The 19,953-nt window shown below is 60.9% G+C and overlaps 1 protein-coding gene across 2 annotated transcripts in view; it reads left to right on the top strand.

The window, feature by feature from the left end:
- fbxo28 (F-box protein 28) overlaps positions 1-19,953 on the top strand; it is a 66,272-nt gene that overhangs the window by 15,789 nt on the left and 30,530 nt on the right. For both annotated transcript variants that reach the window (XM_085998075.1, XM_085998076.1), the window contains exon 3: positions 18,523-18,661. In XM_085998075.1, the coding sequence (XP_085854201.1) occupies positions 18,523-18,661 (139 nt within the window). The remainder of the gene's footprint in view (positions 1-18,522; positions 18,662-19,953) is intronic.

Consider the following 19,953-nt stretch of genomic DNA (forward strand, 5'->3'; position numbering starts at 1 on the left):
CCAGTTAGGACACGGGGCAGCGAGCACGGGTGATGGGTGAACGTGACTGGGTGTGAGTTAGGACGAGGGGCAGTGAGCACAGGGGGTGATGGGTGAACGGGACTGGGTGTGAGTTAGGACACGGGGCAGTGAGCACAGGGGGTGATGGGTGAATGGGACTGGGTGTGAGTTAGGACACGGGGCAGTGAGCACGGGTGAAGGGTGAACGGGACTTGGTGCGAGTTAGGACACGGCAGTGAGCACGGGGTGATGGGTGATCGGGACTGGGTGTGAGTTAGGACACGGGTCAGTGAGCACGGGGTGATGGGTGAACGGGACTGGGTGTGAGATAGGACACGGGGCAGTGAGCACGGGGTGATGGGTGAACGGGACTGGGTGTGAGTTAGGACACGGGGCAGTGAGCACGTGGTGATGGGTGAACGGTACTGGGTGCGAGTTTGGTCATGGGGCAGTGAGCACAGCGGGTGATGGGTGAACGGGACTTGGTGCGAGTTAGGACACGGGCCAGTGAGCACGGGGTGATGGGTGAACGGGACTTGGTGCGAGTTAGGACACGGGGCAGTGAGCACAGGGGGTGATGGGTGAACGGGACTGGGTGTGAGTTCGGACACGGGGCAGTGAGCACAGGGGGTGATGGGTGAACGGGACTGGGTGTGAGTTAGGACACGGGGCAGTGAGCACAGGGCGTGATGGGTGAAGGGGACTGGGTGTGAGTTAGGACACGGGGCAGTGAGCACGGGGTGATGGGTGAACGGGACTGGGTGTGAGTTAGGACACGGGGCAGTGAGCACAGGGGTGATGGGTGAACGGGACTGGGTGTGAGTTAGGACACGGGGCAGTGAGCACAGGGGCTGATGGGTGAATGGGACTGGGTGTGAGTTACGACACCGGGCACTGAGCACAGGGGTGATGGGTGAACGGGACTGGGTGTGAGTTAGGGCACGGGGCAGTGAGCACAGGGGGTGATGGGTGAACGGGACTGGGTGTGAGTGAGGACACGGGGCAGTGAGCACGGGGTGATGGGTGAACGGGACTGGGTGTGAGTTAGGACACGGTGCAGTGAGCACAGGGGGTGATGGGTGAACGGGACTGGGTGTGAGTTAGGACACGGGGCAGTGAGCACAGTGGGTGATGGGTGAACGGGACTGGGTGTGAGTTAGGACACGGGGCAGTGAGCACAGGGGCTGATGGGTGAACGGGACTGGGTGTGAGTTAGGACACGGGGCAGTGAGCACAGGGGTGATGGGTGAACGGGACTGGGTGTGAGTTAGGACACGGGGCAGTGAGCACAGGGGGTGATGGGTGAACGGGACTGGGTGTGAGTTAGGACACGGGGCAGTGAGCACAGGGCGTGATGGGTGAACGGGACTGGGTGTGAGTTAGGACACGGGTCAGTGAGCACGGGTGAAGGGTGAACGGGACTTGGTACGAGTTAGGACACGGGGCAGTGAGCACAGGGGTGTAGGGTGAACGGGACTGGGTGTGAGTTAGAACACGGGGCAGTGAGCACAGGGGGTGATGGGTGAACGGGACTAGATGTGAGTTAGGACACGGGGCAGTGAGCACGGGGTGATGGGTGAACGGGACTAGGTGTGAGTTAGGACACGGGGCTGTGAGCACGGGGTGATGGGTGAACGGGACTGGGTGTGAGTTAGGACACGGGTCAGTGAGCACAGGGGGTGATGGGTGAACGGGACTAGGTGTGAGTTAGGGCACGGGGCAGTGAGCACGGGGTGATGGGTGAACGGTACTGGGTGCAAGTTAGGACATGGGGCAGTGAGCACGGGGTGATGGGTGAACGGGACTTGGTGCGAGTTAGGACACGGGCCAGTGAGCACGGGGTGATGGGTGAACGGGACTTGGTGCGAGTTAGGACACGGGGCAGTGAGCACAGGGGGTGATGGGTGAACGGGACTGGGTGTGAGTTAGGACACGGGGCAGTGAGCACAGGGGGTGATCTGTGAACGGGACTGGGTGTGAGTTAGGACACGGGGCAGTGAGCACGGGGTGATGGGCGAACGGGACTGGGTGTGAGTGAGGACACGGGGCAGTGAGCACGGGCTGATGGGTGAATGGGACTGGGTGTGAGTTACGACACGGGGCAGTGAGCACAGGGGTGATGGGTGAACGGGACTGGGTGTGAGTTAGGGCACGGGGCAGTGAGCACGGGGTGATGGGTGAACGGGACTGGGTGTGAGTTACGACACGGGGCAGTGAGCACAGGGGGTGATGGGTGAACGGGACTGGGTGTGAGTTAGGACACGGGGCAGTGAGCACGGGGTGATGGGTGAACGGGACTGGGTGTGAGTTAGGACACGGGGCAGTGAGCACGGGCTGATGGGTGAACGGGACTGGGTGTGAGTTCGGATACGGGGCTGTAAGCACAGGGGGTGATGGGTGAACGGGACTGGGTGTGAGTTAGGACACGGGGCAGTGAGCACGGGGTGATGGGTGAACGGGACTGGGTGTGAGTTAGGACACGGGGCAGTGAGCACGGGGTGATGGGTGAACGGGACTGGGTGTGAGTTAGGACACGGGGCAGTGAGCACGGGGTGATGGGTGAACCGGACTGGGTGTGAGTTAGGACACGGGGCAGTGAGCACAGTGGGTGATGGGTGAACGGGACTGGGTGTGAGTTAGGACACGGGGCAGTGAGCACAGGGGGTGATGGGTGAACGGGACTTGGTGCGAGTTAGGACACGGGGCAGTGAGCACGGGGTGATGGGTGAACGGGACTTGGTGCGAGTTAGGACACGGGGCAGTGAGCACAGGGGGTGATGGGTGAACGGGACTGGGTGTGAGTTAGGACACGGGGCAGTGAGCACAGGGGGTGATGGGTGAACGGGACTGGGTGTGAGTTAGGACACGGGGCAGTGAGCACAGTGGGTGATGGGTGAACGGGACTGGGTGTGAGTTAGGACACGGGGCAGTGAGCACAGGGGGTGATGGGTGAACGGGACTTGGAGCGAGTTAGGACACGGGGCAGTGAGCACGGGGTGATGGGTGAACGGGACTTGGTGCGAGTTAGGACACGGGGCAGTGAGCACGGGGTGATGGGTGAACGGGACTGGGTGTGAGTTAGGACACGGGGCAGTGAGCACGGGGTGATCGGTGAACGTGACTGGGTGTGAGTTTGGACACGGGGCAGCGAGCACAGGGGGTGATGGGTGAACGGGACTGGGTGTGAGTTAGGACACGGGGCAGTGAGCACAGGGGAGATGGGTGAACGGGACTGGGTGTGAGTTAGGACACGGGGCAGTGAGCACGGGGGTGATGAGTGAACGGGACTGGGTGTGAGTTAGGACACGGGGCAGTGAGCACAGGGGGTGATGGGTGAACGGGACTGGGTGTGAGTTAGGACACGGGGCAGTGAGCACAGGGGGTGATGGGTGAACGGGACTGGGTGTGAGTTAGGAGACGGGGCAGTGAGCACGGGGTGATGGGTGAACGGGACTGGGTGTGAGCTAGGGCACGGGGTGACGAGTGAACGGGACTGGGTGAGAGTTAGGACACGGGGCAGTGAGCACAGGGGGTGATGGGTGAACGGGACTTGGTGCGAGTTAGGACACGGGGCAGTGAGCACAGGGGGTGATGGGTGAACGGGACTGGGTGTGAGTTAGGACACGGGGCAGTGAGCACAGGGGGTGATGGGTGAACGGGACTGGGTGTGAATTAGGACACGGGGTAGTGAGCACAGCGGTGATGGGTGAAGAGGTCTGGGTGTGAGTTAGGACACGGGGCAGTGAGCACGGGATGATGGGTGAACGGGACTGGGTGAGAGTTAGGACACGGGGCAGTGAGCATAGGGGGTGATGGGTGAATGGGACTGGGTGTGACTTAGGACACGGGGCAGTGAGCACGGGGTGATGGGTGAACGGGACTGGGTGTGAGTTAGGACACGGGGCAGTGAGCACAGGGGTGATGGGTGAATGGGACTGGGTGTGAGTTAGGACACGGGGCATTGAGCACGGGGTGATGGGTGAACGGGACTGGGTGTGAGTTAGGACACGGGGCAGTGAGCACAGGGGTGATGGGTGAACGGGACTGGGTGAGAGTTAGGACACGGGGCTGTGAGCACGGGGTGATGAGTGAACGGGACTGGGTGAGAGTTCGGACACGGGGCAGTGAGCACAGGGGGGTGATGGGTGAACGGGACTGGGTGTGAGTTAGGACACGGGGCAGTGAGCACAGGGGGTGATGGGTGAACGGGACTGGGTGTGAGTTAGGACACGGGGCAGTGAGCACGGGGTGATGGGTGAACGAGACTGGGTGTGAGTTAGGACACGGGGCAGTGAGCACGGGGTGATGGGTGAACGGGAGTAGGTGTGAGTTAGGACACGGGGCAGTGAGCACAGGGGGTGATGGGTGAACGGGACTGGGTGTGAGTTAGGACACGGGGCAGTGAGCACAGGGGGTGATGGGTGAACAGGACTGGGTGTGAGTTAGGACACGGGGCAGTGAGCACAGGGGGTGATGGGTGAACGGGACTGGGTGTGAGTTAGGACACGGGGCTGTGAGCACAGGGGGTGATGGGTGAACGGGACTGGGTGTGAGTTAGGACACGGGTCAGTGAGCACAGGGGGTGATGGGTGAACAGGACTAGGTGTGAGTTAGGACACGGGGCAGTGAGCACAGGGCGTGATGGGTGAACGGGACTGGGTGTGAGTTAGGACACGGGGAAGTGAGCAGAGGGGCTGATGGGTGAACGGGACTGGGTGTGAGTTAGGACACGGGGCAGTAAGCACAGCGGGTGATGGGTGAACGGGACTGGGTGTGAGTTAGGACACGGGGCAGTGAGCACGGGGTGATGGGTGAACGGGACTGGGTGTGAGTTAGGACACGGGGCAGTGAGCACGGGGTGATGGGTGAACGGGACTGGGTGTGAGTTAGGACACGGGGCAGTGAGCACGGGGTGATGGGTGAACGGGACTGGGAGTGAGTTAGGACACGGGGCAGTGAGCACAGGGGGTGATGGGTGAACGGGACTGGGTGTGAGTTAGGACATGGGGCAGTGAGCACAGGGGGTGATGGGTGAACGGGACTGGGTGTGAGTTAGGACACGGGGCAGTGAGCACAGTGGGTGATGGGTGAACGGGACTGGGTGTGAGTTAGGACACGGGGCAGTGAGCACAGGGGGTGATGGGTGAACGGGACTTGGTGCGAGTTAGGACACGGGGCAGTGAGCACGGGGTGATGGGTGAACGGGACTTGGTGCGAGTTAGGACACGGGGCAGTGAGCACGGGGTGATGGGTGAACGGGACTGGGTGTGAGTTAGGACACGGGGCAGTGAGCACGGGGTGATCGGTGAACGGGACTGGGTGTGAGTTTGGACACGGGGCAGCGAGCACAGGGGGTGATGGGTGAACGGGACTGGGTGTGAGTTAGGACACGGGGCAGTGAGCACAGGGGAGATGGGTGAACGGGACTGGGTGTGAGTTAGGACGCGGGGCAGTGAGCACGGGGTGATGAGTGAACGGGACTGGGTGTGAGTTAGGACACGGGGCAGTGAGCACGGGGTGATGGGTGAACGGGACTGGGTGTGAGTTAGGACACGGGGCAGTGAGCACGGGGTGATGGGTGAACGGGACTGGGTGTGAGCTAGGACACGGGGCATTGAGCACGGGGTGACGAGTGAAAGGGACTGGGTGAGAGTTAGGACACGGGGCAGTGAGCACAGGGGGTGATGGGTGAACGGGACTTGGTGCGAGTTAGGACACGGGGCAGTGAGCACAGGGGGTGATGGGTGAACGGGACTGGGTGTGAGTTAGGACACGGGGCAGTGAGCACAGGGGGTGATGGGTGAACGGGACTGGGTGTGAGTTAGGACACGGGGTAGTGAGCACAGGGGTGATGGGTGAAGAGGTCTGGGTGTGAGTTAGGACACGGGGCAGTGAGCACGGGATGATGGGTGAACGGGACTGGGTGAGAGTGAGGACACGGGGCAGTGAGCATAGGGGGTGATGGGTGAATGGGACTGGGTGTGACTTAGGACACGGGGCTGTGAGCACGGGGTGATGGGTGAACGGGACTGGGTGTGAGTTAGGACACGGGGCAGTGAGCACAGGGGTGATGGGTGAATGGGACTGGGTGTGAGTTAGGACACGGGGCATTGAGCACGGGGTGATGGGTGAACGGGACTGGGTGTGAGTTAGGACACGGGGCAGTAAGCACAGCGGGTGATGGGTGAACGGGACTGGGTGTGAGTTAGGACACGGGGCAGTGAGCACGGGGTGATGGGTGAACGGGACTGGGTGTGAGTTAGGACACGGGGCAGTGAGCACGGGGTGATGGGTGAACGGGACTGGGTGTGAGTTAGGACACGGGGCAGTGAGCACGGGGTGATGGGTGAACGGGACTGGGAGTGAGTTAGGACACGGGGCAGTGAGCACGGGGTGATGGGTGAACGGGACTGGGTGTGAGTTAGGACATGGGGCAGTGAGCACAGGGGGTGATGGGTGAACGGGACTGGGTGTGAGTTAGGACACGGGGCAGTGAGCACAGTGGGTGATGGGTGAACGGGACTGGGTGTGAGTTAGGACACGGGGCAGTGAGCACAGTGGGTGATGGGTGAACGGGACTTGGTGCGAGTTAGGACACGGGGCAGTGAGCACGGGGTGATGGGTGAACGGGACTTGGTGCGAGTTAGGACACGGGGCAGTGAGCACGGTGTGATGGGTGAACGGGACTGGGTGTGAGTTAGGACACGGGGCAGTGAGCACGGGGTGATCGGTGAACGGGACTGGGTGTGAGTTTGGACACGGGGCAGCGAGCACAGGGGGTGATGGGTGAACGGGACTGGGTGTGAGTTAGGACACGGGGCAGTGAGCACGGGGTGATGAGTGAACGGGACTGGGTGTGAGTTAGGACACGGGGCAGTGAGCACAGGGGTGATGGGTGAACGGGACTGGGTGTGAGTTAGGACACGGGTCAGTGAGCACAGGGGGTGATGGGTGAACGGGACTAGGTGTGAGTTAGGGCACGGGGCAGTGAGCACGGGGTGATGGGTGAACGGTACTGGGTGCAAGTTAGGACATGGGGCAGTGAGCACGGGGTGATGGTGAACGGGACTTGGTGCGAGTTAGGACACGGGCCAGTGAGCACGGGGTGATGGGTGAACGGGACTTGGTGCGAGTTAGGACACGGGGCAGTGAGCACAGGGGGTGATGGGTGAACGGGACTGGGTGTGAGTTAGGACACGGGGCAGTGAGCACAGGGGGTGATCTGTGAACGGGACTGGGTGTGAGTTAGGACACGGGGCAGTGAGCACGGGGTGATGGGCGAACGGGACTGGGTGTGAGTGAGGACACGGGGCAGTGAGCACGGGCTGATGGGTGAATGGGACTGGGTGTGAGTTACGACACGGGGCAGTGAGCACAGGGGGTGATGGGTGAACGGGACTGGGTGTGAGTTAGGGCACGGGGCAGTGAGCACGGGGTGATGGGTGAACGGGACTGGGTGTGAGTTACGACACGGGGCAGTGAGCACAGGGGGTGATGGGTGAACGGGACTGGGTGTGAGTTAGGACACGGGGCAGTGAGCACGGGGTGATGGGTGAACGGGACTGGGTGTGAGTTAGGACACGGGGCAGTGAGCACGGGCTGATGGGTGAACGGGACTGGGTGTGAGTTCGGATACGGGGCAGTAAGCACAGGGGGTGATGGGTGAACGGGACTGGGTGTGAGTTAGGACACGGGGCAGTGAGCACGGGGTGATGGGTGAACGGGACTGGGTGTGAGTTAGGACACGGGGCAGTGAGCACGGGGTGATGGGTGAACGGGACTGGGTGTGAGTTAGGACACGGGGCAGTGAGCACGGGGTGATGGGTGAACCGGACTGGGTGTGAGTTAGGACACGGGGCAGTGAGCACAGTGGGTGATGGGTGAACGGGACTGGGTGTGAGTTAGGACACGGGGCAGTGAGCACAGGGGGTGATGGGTGAACGGGACTTGGTGCGAGTTAGGACACGGGGCAGTGAGCACGGGGTGATGGGTGAACGGGACTTGGTGCGAGTTAGGACACGGGGCAGTGAGCACAGGGGGTGATGGGTGAACGGGACTGGGTGTGAGTTAGGACACGGGGCAGTGAGCACAGGGGGTGATGGGTGAACGGGACTGGGTGTGAGTTAGGACACGGGGCAGTGAGCACAGTGGGTGATGGGTGAACGGGACTGGGTGTGAGTTAGGACACGGGGCAGTGAGCACAGTGGGTGATGGGTGAACGGGACTGGGTGTGAGTTAGGACACGGGGCAGTGAGCACAGGGGGTGATGGGTGAACGGGACTTGGAGCGAGTTAGGACACGGGGCAGTGAGCACGGGGTGATGGGTGAACGGGACTTGGTGCGAGTTAGGACACGGGGCAGTGAGCACGGGGTGATGGGTGAACGGGACTGGGTGTGAGTTAGGACACGGGGCAGTGAGCACGGGGTGATCGGTGAACGTGACTGGGTGTGAGTTTGGACACGGGGCAGCGAGCACAGGGGGTGATGGGTGAACGGGACTGGGTGTGAGTTAGGACACGGGGCAGTGAGCACAGGGGAGATGGGTGAACGGGACTGGGTGTGAGTTAGGACACGGGGCAGTGAGCACGGGGTGATGAGTGAACGGGACTGGGTGTGAGTTAGGACACGGGGCAGTGAGCACAGGGGGTGATGGGTGAACGGGACTGGGTGTGAGTTAGGACACGGGGCAGTGAGCACAGGGGGTGATGGGTGAACGGGACTGGGTGTGAGTTAGGACACGGGGCAGTGAGCACGGGGTGATGGGTGAACGGGACTGGGTGTGAGCTAGGGCACGGGGTGACGATGTGAACGGGACTGGGTGAGAGTTAGGACACGGGGCAGTGAGCACAGGGGGTGATGGGTGAACGGGACTTGGTGCGAGTTAGGACACGGGGCAGTGAGCACAGGGGGTGATGGGTGAACGGGACTGGGTGTGAGTTAGGACACGGGGCAGTGAGCACAGGGGGTGATGGGTGAACGGGACTGGGTGTGAATTAGGACACGGGGTAGTGAGCACAGCGGTGATGGGTGAAGAGGTCTGGGTGTGAGTTAGGACACGGGGCAGTGAGCACGGGATGATGGGTGAACGGGACTGGGTGAGAGTTAGGACACGGGGCAGTGAGCATAGGGGGTGATGGGTGAATGGGACTGGGTGTGACTTAGGACACGGGGCAGTGAGCACGGGGTGATGGGTGAACGGGACTGGGTGTGAGTTAGGACACGGGGCAGTGAGCACAGGGGTGATGGGTGAATGGGACTGGGTGTGAGTTAGGACACGGGGCATTGAGCACGGGGTGATGGGTGAACGGGACTGGGTGTGAGTTAGGACACGGGGCAGTGAGCACGGGTGATGGGTGAACGGGACTGGGTGAGAGTTAGGACACGGGGCTGTGAGCACGGGGTGATGAGTGAACGGGACTGGGTGAGAGTTGGGACACGGGGCAGTGAGCACAGGGGGGTGATGGTGTGAACGGGACTGGGTGTGAGTTAGGACACGGGGCAGTGAGCACAGGGGGTGATGGGTGAACGGGACTGGGTGTGAGTTAGGACACGGGGCAGTGAGCACGGGGTGATGGGTGAACGAGACTGGGTGTGAGTTAGGACACGGGGCAGTGAGCACGGGGTGATGGGTGAACGGGAGTAGGTGTGAGTTAGGACACGGGGCAGTGAGCACAGGGGGTGATGGGTGAACGGGACTGGGTGTGAGTTAGGACACGGGGCAGTGAGCACAGGGGGTGATGGGTGAACAGGACTGGGTGTGAGTTAGGACACGGGGCAGTGAGCACAGGGGGTGATGGGTGAACGGGACTGGGTGTGAGTTAGGACACGGGGCTGTGAGCACGGGGTGATGGGTGAACGGGACTGGGTGTGAGTTAGGACACGGGTCAGTGAGCACAGGGGGTGATGGGTGAACAGGACTAGGTGTGAGTTAGGACACGGGGCAGTGAGCACAGGGCGTGATGGGTGAACGGGACTGGGTGTGAGTTAGGACACGGGGAAGTGAGCAGAGGGGCTGATGGGTGAACGGGACTGGGTGTGAGTTAGGACACGGGGCAGTAAGCACAGCGGGTGATGGGTGAACGGGACTGGGTGTGAGTTAGGACACGGGGCAGTGAGCACGGGGTGATGGGTGAACGGGACTGGGTGTGAGTTAGGACACGGGGCAGTGAGCACGGGGTGATGGGTGAACGGGACTGGGTGTGAGTTAGGACACGGGGCAGTGAGCACGGGGTGATGGGTGAACGGGACTGGGAGTGAGTTAGGACACGGGGCAGTGAGCACAGGGGGTGATGGGTGAACGGGACTGGGTGTGAGTTAGGACATGGGGCATTGAGCACAGGGGGTGATGGGTGAACGGGACTGGGTGTGAGTTAGGACACGGGGCAGTGAGCACAGTGGGTGATGGGTGAACGGGACTGGGTGTGAGTTAGGACACGGGGCAGTGAGCACAGGGGGTGATGGGTGAACGGGACTTGGTGCGAGTTAGGACACGGGGCAGTGAGCACGGGGTGATGGGTGAACGGGACTTGGTGCGAGTTAGGACACGGGGCAGTGAGCACGGGGTGATGGGTGAACGGGACTGGGTGTGAGTTAGGACACGGGGCAGTGAGCACGGGGTGATCGCTGAACGGGACTGGGTGTGAGTTTGGACACGGGGCAGCGAGCACAGGGGGTGATGGGTGAACGGGACTGGGTGTGAGTTAGGACACGGGGCAGTGAGCACAGGGGAGATGGGTGAACGGGACTGGGTGTGAGTTAGGACGCGGGGCAGTGAGCACGGGGTGATGAGTGAACGGGACTGGGTGTGAGTTAGGACACGGGGCAGTGAGCACGGGGTGATGGGTGAACGGGACTGGGTGTGAGTTAGGACACGGGGCAGTGAGCACAGGGGGTGATGGGTGAACGGGACTGGGTGTGAGTTAGGACACGGGGCAGTGAGCACGGGGTGATGGGTGAACGGGACTGGGTGTGAGCTAGGACACGGGGCATTGAGCACGGGGTGACGAGTGAAAGGGACTGGGTGAGAGTTAGGACACGGGGCAGTGAGCACGGGGTGATGGGTGAACGGGACTTGGTGCGAGTTAGGACACGGGGCAGTGAGCACAGGGGGTGATGGGTGAACGGGACTGGGTGTGAGTTAGGACACGGGGCAGTGAGCACAGGGGGTGATGGGTGAACGGGACTGGGTGTGAGTTAGGACACGGGGTAGTGAGCACAGGGGTGATGGGTGAAGAGGTCTGGGTGTGAGTTAGGACACGGGGCAGTGAGCACGGGATGATGGGTGAACGGGACTGGGTGAGAGTGAGGACACGGGGCAGTGAGCATAGGGGGTGATGGGTGAATGGGACTGGGTGTGACTTAGGACACGGGGTGATGGGTGAACGGGACTGGGTGTGAGTTAGGACACGGGGCAGTGAGCACAGGGGTGATGGGTGAATGGGACTGGGTGTGAGTTAGGACACGGGGCATTGAGCACGGGGTGATGGGTGAACGGGACTGGGTGTGAGTTAGGACACGGGGCAGTAAGCACAGCGGGTGATGGGTGAACGGGACTGGGTGTGAGTTAGGACACGGGGCAGTGAGCACGGGGTGATGGGTGAACGGGACTGGGTGTGAGTTAGGACACGGGGCAGTGAGCACGGGGTGATGGGTGAACGGGACTGGGTGTGAGTTAGGACACGGGGCAGTGAGCACGGGGTGATGGGTGAACGGGACTGGGAGTGAGTTAGGACACGGGGCAGTGAGCACGGGGTGATGGGTGAACGGGACTGGGTGTGAGTTAGGACATGGGGCAGTGAGCACAGGGGGTGATGGGTGAACGGGACTGGGTGTGAGTTAGGACACGGGGCAGTGAGCACAGTGGGTGATGGGTGAACGGGACTGGGTGTGAGTTAGGACACGGGGCAGTGAGCACAGGGGGTGATGGGTGAACGGGACTTGGTGCGAGTTAGGACACGGGGCAGTGAGCACGGGGTGATGGGTGAACGGGACTTGGTGCGAGTTAGGACACGGGGCAGTGAGCACGGTGTGATGGGTGAACGGGACTGGGTGTGAGTTAGGACACGGGGCAGTGAGCACGGGGTGATGAGTGAACGGGACTGGGTGTGAGTTAGGACACGGGGCAGTGAGCACAGGGGTGATGGGTGAACGGGACTGGGTGTGAGTTAGGACACGGGGCAGTGAGCACGGGGTGATGAGTGAACGGTACTGGGTGTGAGTTAGGACACGGGGCAGTGAGCACAGGGGAGATGGGTGAACGGGACTGGGTGTGAGTTAGGACACGGGGCAGTGAGCACGGGGTGATGAGTGAACGGTACTGGGTGTGAGTTAGGACACGGGGCAGTGAGCACAGGGGGTGATGGGTGAACGGGACTGGGTGTGAGTTAGGACACGGGGCAGTGAGCACAGGGGGTGATGGGTGAACGGGACTGGGTGTGAGTTAGGACACGGGGCAGTGAGCACGGGGTGATGGGTGAACGGGACTGGGTGTGAGCTAGGGCACGGGGGTGACGAGTGAACGGGACTGGGTGAGAGTTAGGACACGGGGCAGTGAGCACAGGGGGTGATGGGTGAACGGGACTTGGTGCGAGTTAGGACACGGGGCAGTGAGCACAGGGGGTGATGGTGTGAACGGGACTGGGTGTGAGTTAGGACACGGGGCAGTGAGCACAGGGGGTGATGGGTGAACGGGACTGGGTGTGAGTTAGGACACGGGGCAGTGAGCACAGGGGGTGATGGGTGAACGGGACTGGGTGTGAGTTAGGACACGGGGCTGTGAGCACAGGGGGTGATGGGTGAACGGGACTGGGTGTGAGTTAGGACACGGGTTAGTGAGCACAGGGGGTGATGGGTGAACAGGACTAGGTGTGAGTTAGGACACGGGGCAGTGAGCACAGGGCGTGATGGGTGAACGGGACTGGGTGTGAGTTAGGACACGGGGAAGTGAGCAGAGGGGCTGATGGGTGAACGGGACTGGGTGTGAGTTAGGACACGGGGCAGTAAGCACAGCGGGTGATGGGTGAACGGGACTGGGTGTGAGTTAGGACACGGGGCAGTGAGCACGGGGTGATGGGTGAACGGGACTGGGTGTGAGTTAGGACACGGGGCAGTGAGCACGGGGTGATGGGTGAACGGGACTGGGTGTGAGTTAGGACACGGGGCAGTGAGCACGGGGTGATGGGTGAACGGGACTGGGAGTGAGTTAGGACACGGGGCAGTGAGCACAGGGGGTGATGGGTGAACGGGACTGGGTGTGAGTTAGGACATGGGGCAGTGAGCACAGGGGGTGATGGGTGAACGGGACTGGGTGTGAGTTAGGACACGGGGCAGTGAGCACAGTGGGTGATGGGTGAACGGGACTGGGTGTGAGTTAGGACACGGGGCAGTGAGCACAGGGGGTGATGGGTGAACGGGACTTGGTGCGAGTTAGGACACGGGGCAGTGAGCACGGGGTGATGGGTGAACGGGACTTGGTGCGAGTTAGGACACGGGGCAGTGAGCACGGGGTGATGGGTGAACGGGACTGGGTGTGAGTTAGGACACGGGGCAGTGAGCACGGGGTGATCGGTGAACGGGACTGGGTGTGAGTTTGGACACGGGGCAGCGAGCACAGGGGGTGATGGGTGAACGGGACTGGGTGTGAGTTAGGACACGGGGCAGTGAGCACAGGGGAGATGGGTGAACGGGACTGGGTGTGAGTTAGGACGCGGGGCAGTGAGCACGGGGTGATGAGTGAACGGGACTGGGTGTGAGTTAGGACACGGGGCAGTGAGCACGGGGTGATGGGTGAACGGGACTGGGTGTGAGTTAGGACACGGGGCAGTGAGCACAGGGGGTGATGGGTGAACGGGACTGGGTGTGAGTTAGGACACGGGGCAGTGAGCACGGGGTGATGGGTGAACGGGACTGGGTGTGAGCTAGGACACGGGGCATTGAGCACGGGGTGACGAGTGAAAGGGACTGGGTGAGAGTTAGGACACGGGGCAGTGAGCACAGGGGGTGATGGGTGAACGGGACTTGGTGCGAGTTAGGACACGGGGCAGTGAGCACAGGGGGTGATGGGGTGAACGGGACTGGGTGTGAGTTAGGACACGGGGCAGTGAGCACAGGGGGTGATGGGTGAACGGGACTGGGTGTGAGTTAGGACACGGGGTAGTGAGCACAGGGGTGATGGGTGAAGAGGTCTGGGTGTGAGTTAGGACACGGGGCAGTGAGCACGGGATGATGGGTGAACGGGACTGGGTGAGAGTGAGGACACGGGGCAGTGAGCATAGGGGGTGATGGGTGAATGGGACTGGGTGTGACTTAGGACACGGGGCTGTGAGCACGGGGTGATGGGTGAACGGGACTGGGTGTGAGTTAGGACACGGGGCAGTGAGCACAGGGGTGATGGGTGAATGGGACTGGGTGTGAGTTAGGACACGGGGCATTGAGCACGGGGTGATGGGTGAACGGGACTGGGTGTGAGTTAGGACACGGGGCAGTAAGCACAGCGGGTGATGGGTGAACGGGACTGGGTGTGAGTTAGGACACGGGGCAGTGAGCACAGGGGGTGATGGGTGAACGGGACTGGGTGTGAGTTAGGACACGGGGCAGTGAGCACGGGGTGATGGGTGAACGGGACTGGGTGTGAGTTAGGACACGGGGCAGTGAGCACGGGGTGATGGGTGAACGGGACTGGGAGTGAGTTAGGACACGGGGCAGTGAGCACGGGGTGATGGGTGAACGGGACTGGGTGTGAGTTAGGACATGGGGCAGTGAGCACAGGGGGTGATGGGTGAACGGGACTGGGTGTGAGTTAGGACACGGGGCAGTGAGCACAGTGGGTGATGGGTGAACGGGACTGGGTGTGAGTTAGGACACGGGGCAGTGAGCACAGGGGGTGATGGGTGAACGGGACTTGGTGCGAGTTAGGACACGGGGCAGTGAGCACGGGGTGATGGGTGAACGGGACTTGGTGCGAGTTAGGACACGGGGCAGTGAGCACGGTGTGATGGGTGAACGGGACTGGGTGTGAGTTAGGACACGGGGCAGTGAGCACGGGGTGATCGGTGAACGGGACTGGGTGTGAGTTTGGACACGGGGCAGCGAGCACAGGGGGTGATGGGTGAACGGGACTGGGTGTGAGTTAGGACACGGGGCAGTGAGCACGGGGTGATGAGTGAACGGGACTGGGTGTGAGTTAGGACACGGGGCAGTGAGCACAGGGGTGATGGGTGAACGGGACTGGGTGTGAGTTAGGACACGGGGCAGTGAGCACGGGGTGATGAGTGAACGGTACTGGGTGTGAGTTAGGACACGGGGCAGTGAGCACAGGGGAGATGGGTGAACGGGACTGGGTGTGAGTTAGGACACGGGGCAGTGAGCACGGGGTGATGAGTGAACGGTACTGGGTGTGAGTTAGGACACGGGGCAGTGAGCACAGGGGGTGATGGGTGAACGGGACTGGGTGTGAGTTAGGACACGGGGCAGTGAGCACAGGGGGTGATGGGTGAACGGGACTGGGTGTGAGTTAGGACACGGGGCAGTGAGCACGGGGTGATGGGTGAACGGGACTGGGTGTGAGCTAGGGCACGGGGTGACGAGTGAACGGGACTGGGTGAGAGTTAGGACACGGGGCAGTGAGCACGGGGTGATGGGTGAACGGGACTTGGTGCGAGTTAGGACACGGGGCAGTGAGCACAGGGGGTGATGGGTGAACGGGACTGGGTGTGAGTTAGGACACGGGGCAGTGAGCACAGGGGGTGATGGGTGAACGGGACTGGGTGTGAGTTAGGACACGGGGTAGTGAGCACAGCGGTGATGGGTGAAGAGGTCTGGGTGTGAGTTAGGACACGGGGCAGTGAGCACGGGATGATGGGTGAACGGGACTGGGTGAGAGTTAGGACACGGGGCAGTGAGCATAGGGGGTGATGGGTGAATGGGACTGGGTGTGACTTAGGACACGGGGCAGTGAGCACGGGGTGATGGGTGAACGGGACTGGGTGTGAGTTAGGACACGGGGCAGTGAGCACAGGGGTGATGGGTGAATGGGACTGGGTGAGAGTTAGGACACGGGGCTGTGAGCACGGGGTGATGAGTGAACGGGACTGGGTGAGAGTTCGGACACGGGGCAGTGAGCACAGGGGGGTGATGGGTGAACGGGACTGGGTGTGAGTTAGGACACGGGGCAGTGAGCACAGGGGGTGATGGGTGAACGGGACTGGGTGTGAGTTAGGACACGGGGCAGTGAGCACGGGGTGATGGGTGAACGAGACTGGGTGTGAGTTAGGACACGGGGCAGTGAGCACGGGGTGATGGGTGAACGGGAGTAGGTGTGAGTTAGGACACGGGGCAGTGAGCACAGGGGGTGATGGGTGAACGGGACTGGGTGTGAGTTAGGACACGGGGCAGTGAGCACAGGGGGTGATGGGTGAACAGGACTGGGTGTGAGTTAGGACACGGGGCAGTGAGCACAGGGGGTGATGGGTGAACGGGACTGGGTGTGAGTTAGGACACGGGGCTGTGAGCACGGGGTGATGGGTGAACGGGACTGGGTGTGAGTTAGGACACGGGTCAGTGAGCACAGGGGGTGATGGGTGAACAGGACTAGGTGTGAGTTAGGACACGGGGCAGTGAGCACAGAGGGTGATGGGTGAACGGGACTGGGTGTGAGTTAGGACACGGGGCAGTGAGCACGGGGTGATGGGTGAACGGGACTAGGTGTGAGTTAGGACACGGGGCAGTGAGCACAGGGGGTGATGGGTGAACGGCACTGGGTGTGAGTTAGGACACGGGGCAGTGAGCACGGGGGTGATGGGTGAACGGGACTGGGTGTGAGTTAGGGCACGGGGTGATGGATGAACGGGACTGGATGTGAGTTCGGACACGGGGCAGTGAGCACAGGGGGTGATGGGTGAACGGGACTGGGTGTGAGTTAGGACACGGGGCAGTGAGCACAGGGGTGAAGGGTGAACGGGACTGGGTGTGAGTTAGGACACGGGGCAGTGAGCACGGGGTGATGGGTGAACGGGACTGGGTGTGAGTTAGGACACGGGAGCAGTGAGCACAGGGGGTGATGGGTGAACGGGACTGGGTGTGAGTTAGGACACGGGGCAGTGAGCACGGGGTGATGGGTGAACGGGACTGGGTGTGAGTTAGGACACGGGGCAGTGAGCACGGGGTGATGGGTGAACGGGACTGGGTGTGAGTTAGGACACGGGACAGTGAGCACAGGGGTGATGGGTGAACGGGACTGGGTGTGAGTTAGGACACGGGGCAGTGAGCACAGGGAGTGATGGGTGAACGGGACTGGGTGTGAGTTAGGACACGGGGCAGTGAGCACACGGGACGATGGGTGAACGGGACTGGGTGTGAGTTAGGACACGGGGCAGTGAGGACACGGGACGATGGGTGAACAGGACTGGGTGTGAGTTAGGACACGGGGCAGTGAGCACGGGGTGATGGGTGAACGGGACTGGGTGTGAGTTAGGACACGGGGCAGTGAGCGCACGGGACGATGGGTGAACAGGACTTGGTGTGAGTTAGGACACGGGGCGGTGAGCACAGGGGGTGATGGGTGAACGGGACTGGGTGTGAGTTAGGACACGGGGCAGTGAGCACAGGGGGTGATGGGTGAACGGGACTGGGTGTGAGTTAGGACACGGGGCAGTGAGCACAGGTGGTGATGGGTGAACGGGACTGGGTGCGAGTTAGGACACGGGGCAGTGAGCACGGGGTGATGGGTGAACGGGACCGGGTGTGAGTTAGGACACAGGGCAGTGAGCACGGGGTGATGGGTGAACGGGACTGGGTGTGAGTTAGGACACGGGGCAGTGAGCACGGGGTGATGGGTGAACGGGACGGGGTGTGAGTAAGGACACGGGGCAGTGAGCACAGAGGTGATGGGTGAACGGGACTGGGTGTGAGTTCGGACACGGGGCAGTGAGCACGGGGTGATGGGTGAACGGGACTGGGTGTGAGTTAGGACACGGGGCAGTGAGCACAGGGGGTGATGGGTGAACGGGACTGGGTGTGAGTTAGGACACGGCGCAGTGAGCGCACGGGACGATGGGTGAACAGGACTGGGTGTGAGTTAGGACACGGGTAGCAGGGTTTTGGATGAGCTCAAGTTTATGGAGGGTGGAAAATGGTAGGCAGGCCAAGAGAGTGTTGGAATCGTCGAGTCTGGAGGTAACAAGGGCATGGATGAGGGTTTCAACAGCAGATGAGCTGAGGCGGGGTGGAGACGGGTGATGTTACGGAGGTGGAAGTAGGCAGCCGTGGTGAGCGGCCGGAAGCTCAGCTCAGGGTCAAATCCAACACTAAGGTTGCGAATGGTCTGGCTCAGTCTTGGTTTCAGCAGGTGGATAATGGAGGGCTGAGGTGCAGCACAGCAGCTGGGAAGGAAGAAGAGGGAAAGTAAAGGACTACTGCAGAATCGGTGAAAGAGATTGATTGAGGTGCGAGCGAAGGATCTGGGCTCCCCATGCGTTAGACTTTGGGGAACTCTGCAATACAAGGGTTAATTCTCTCTTCTTGCAGACGGGAGTCGGAGCGGAGGAATCACTCGCTGGCGCGTCACGCCGATATCTTGGCAGCTGTGGAGACAAGACTGTCCCTGCTGAACATGACCTTCATGAAATATGTCGACACCAATCTGTGCTGTTTCATCCCTGGCAAGGTGGGTGAGGAAAGGGGCAGAGTGATGGGGAGTGGGCAACTCGCACTGCTTTTAAAACTGGCCTTTTTATAATCTGACCCATCACAATGGGCTGACAATCTGCCCTTTGTGTTGTTTGGAAATATGGGGGAGTTTTAAAGAAAGAAATAAGAAATACTTCTATTTAAATAGCGCCTTTCATGACCTCCGGACATCCCAAAGTGTTTTGGGATACAGGATAAAGCTCCCTCTACACTGTCCCATCAAACACTCCCAGGGCAGGTACAGCACGGGTTAGATACAGAGTAAAGCTCCCTCTACACTGTCCCATCAAACACTCCCTGGGCAGGTACAGCACGGGTTAGATACAGAGTAAAGCTCCCTCTACACTGTCCCATCAAACACTCCCTGGGCAGGTACAGCACGGGTTAGATACAGAGTAAAGCTCCCTCTACACTGTCCCATCAAACACTCCCAGGGCAGGTACAGCACGGGTTAGATACAGAGTAAAGCTCCCTCTGCACTGTCCCAAACACTCCCAGGGCAGGTACAGCACAGGTTAGATACAGAGTAAAGCCCCCTCTACACTGTCCAATCAAACACTCCCAGGGCAGGTACAGCACAGGTTAGATACAAAGTAAAGCTCACTCTACACTGTCCCATCAAACACTCCCAGGGCAGGTACAGCACGGGTTAGATACAGAGTAAAGCTCCCTCTACACTGTCCCATCAAACACTCCCAGGGCAGGTACAGCACAGGTTTGATACAGAGTAAAGCTCCCTCTACACTGTCCCATCAAACACTCCCAGGGCAGGTACAGTGTGGGTTAGATACAGAGTAAAGTTCCCTCTACACTGTCCCATCAAACACACTCAGGGCAGGTACAGCACGGGTTTGATACAGAGTAAAGCTCCCTCTACACTGTCCCATCACACACTCCCAGGGCAGGTACAGCACGGGTTAGATACAGAGTAAAGCTCCCTCTACACTGTCCCAATCACTCCCAGGGCAGGTACAGCACGGATTAGATACAGAGTAACGCTCCCTCTACACTGTCCCAAACTCTCCATGGGCAGTGTTTGATGTGACAGTGTAGAGCGAGTTTTACCACCTGTATCTTAACCCTATGCTGCCCCTGCCCTGGGAGTGTTTAACGGGACAGTGTAGAGGGAGCTTTACTCTGCATCTCTGCTACTGTTCCCCAATGTACAGAGTACATAGTGGTTATGTTACTGGACTAATGATCCAGAGACGTGAGTTCAAATCCCACCACGGCAGCTGGGGAATTTAAATTCAGTTAAATTAAATCTGC

The sequence above is a fragment of the Somniosus microcephalus genome, chromosome 9, assembly GCF_052327205.1.
Source record: "Somniosus microcephalus isolate GS21.2 chromosome 9, FLI_Smic_1.0, whole genome shotgun sequence".
NCBI classification, from domain to species: domain Eukaryota; kingdom Metazoa; phylum Chordata; class Chondrichthyes; order Squaliformes; family Somniosidae; genus Somniosus; species Somniosus microcephalus.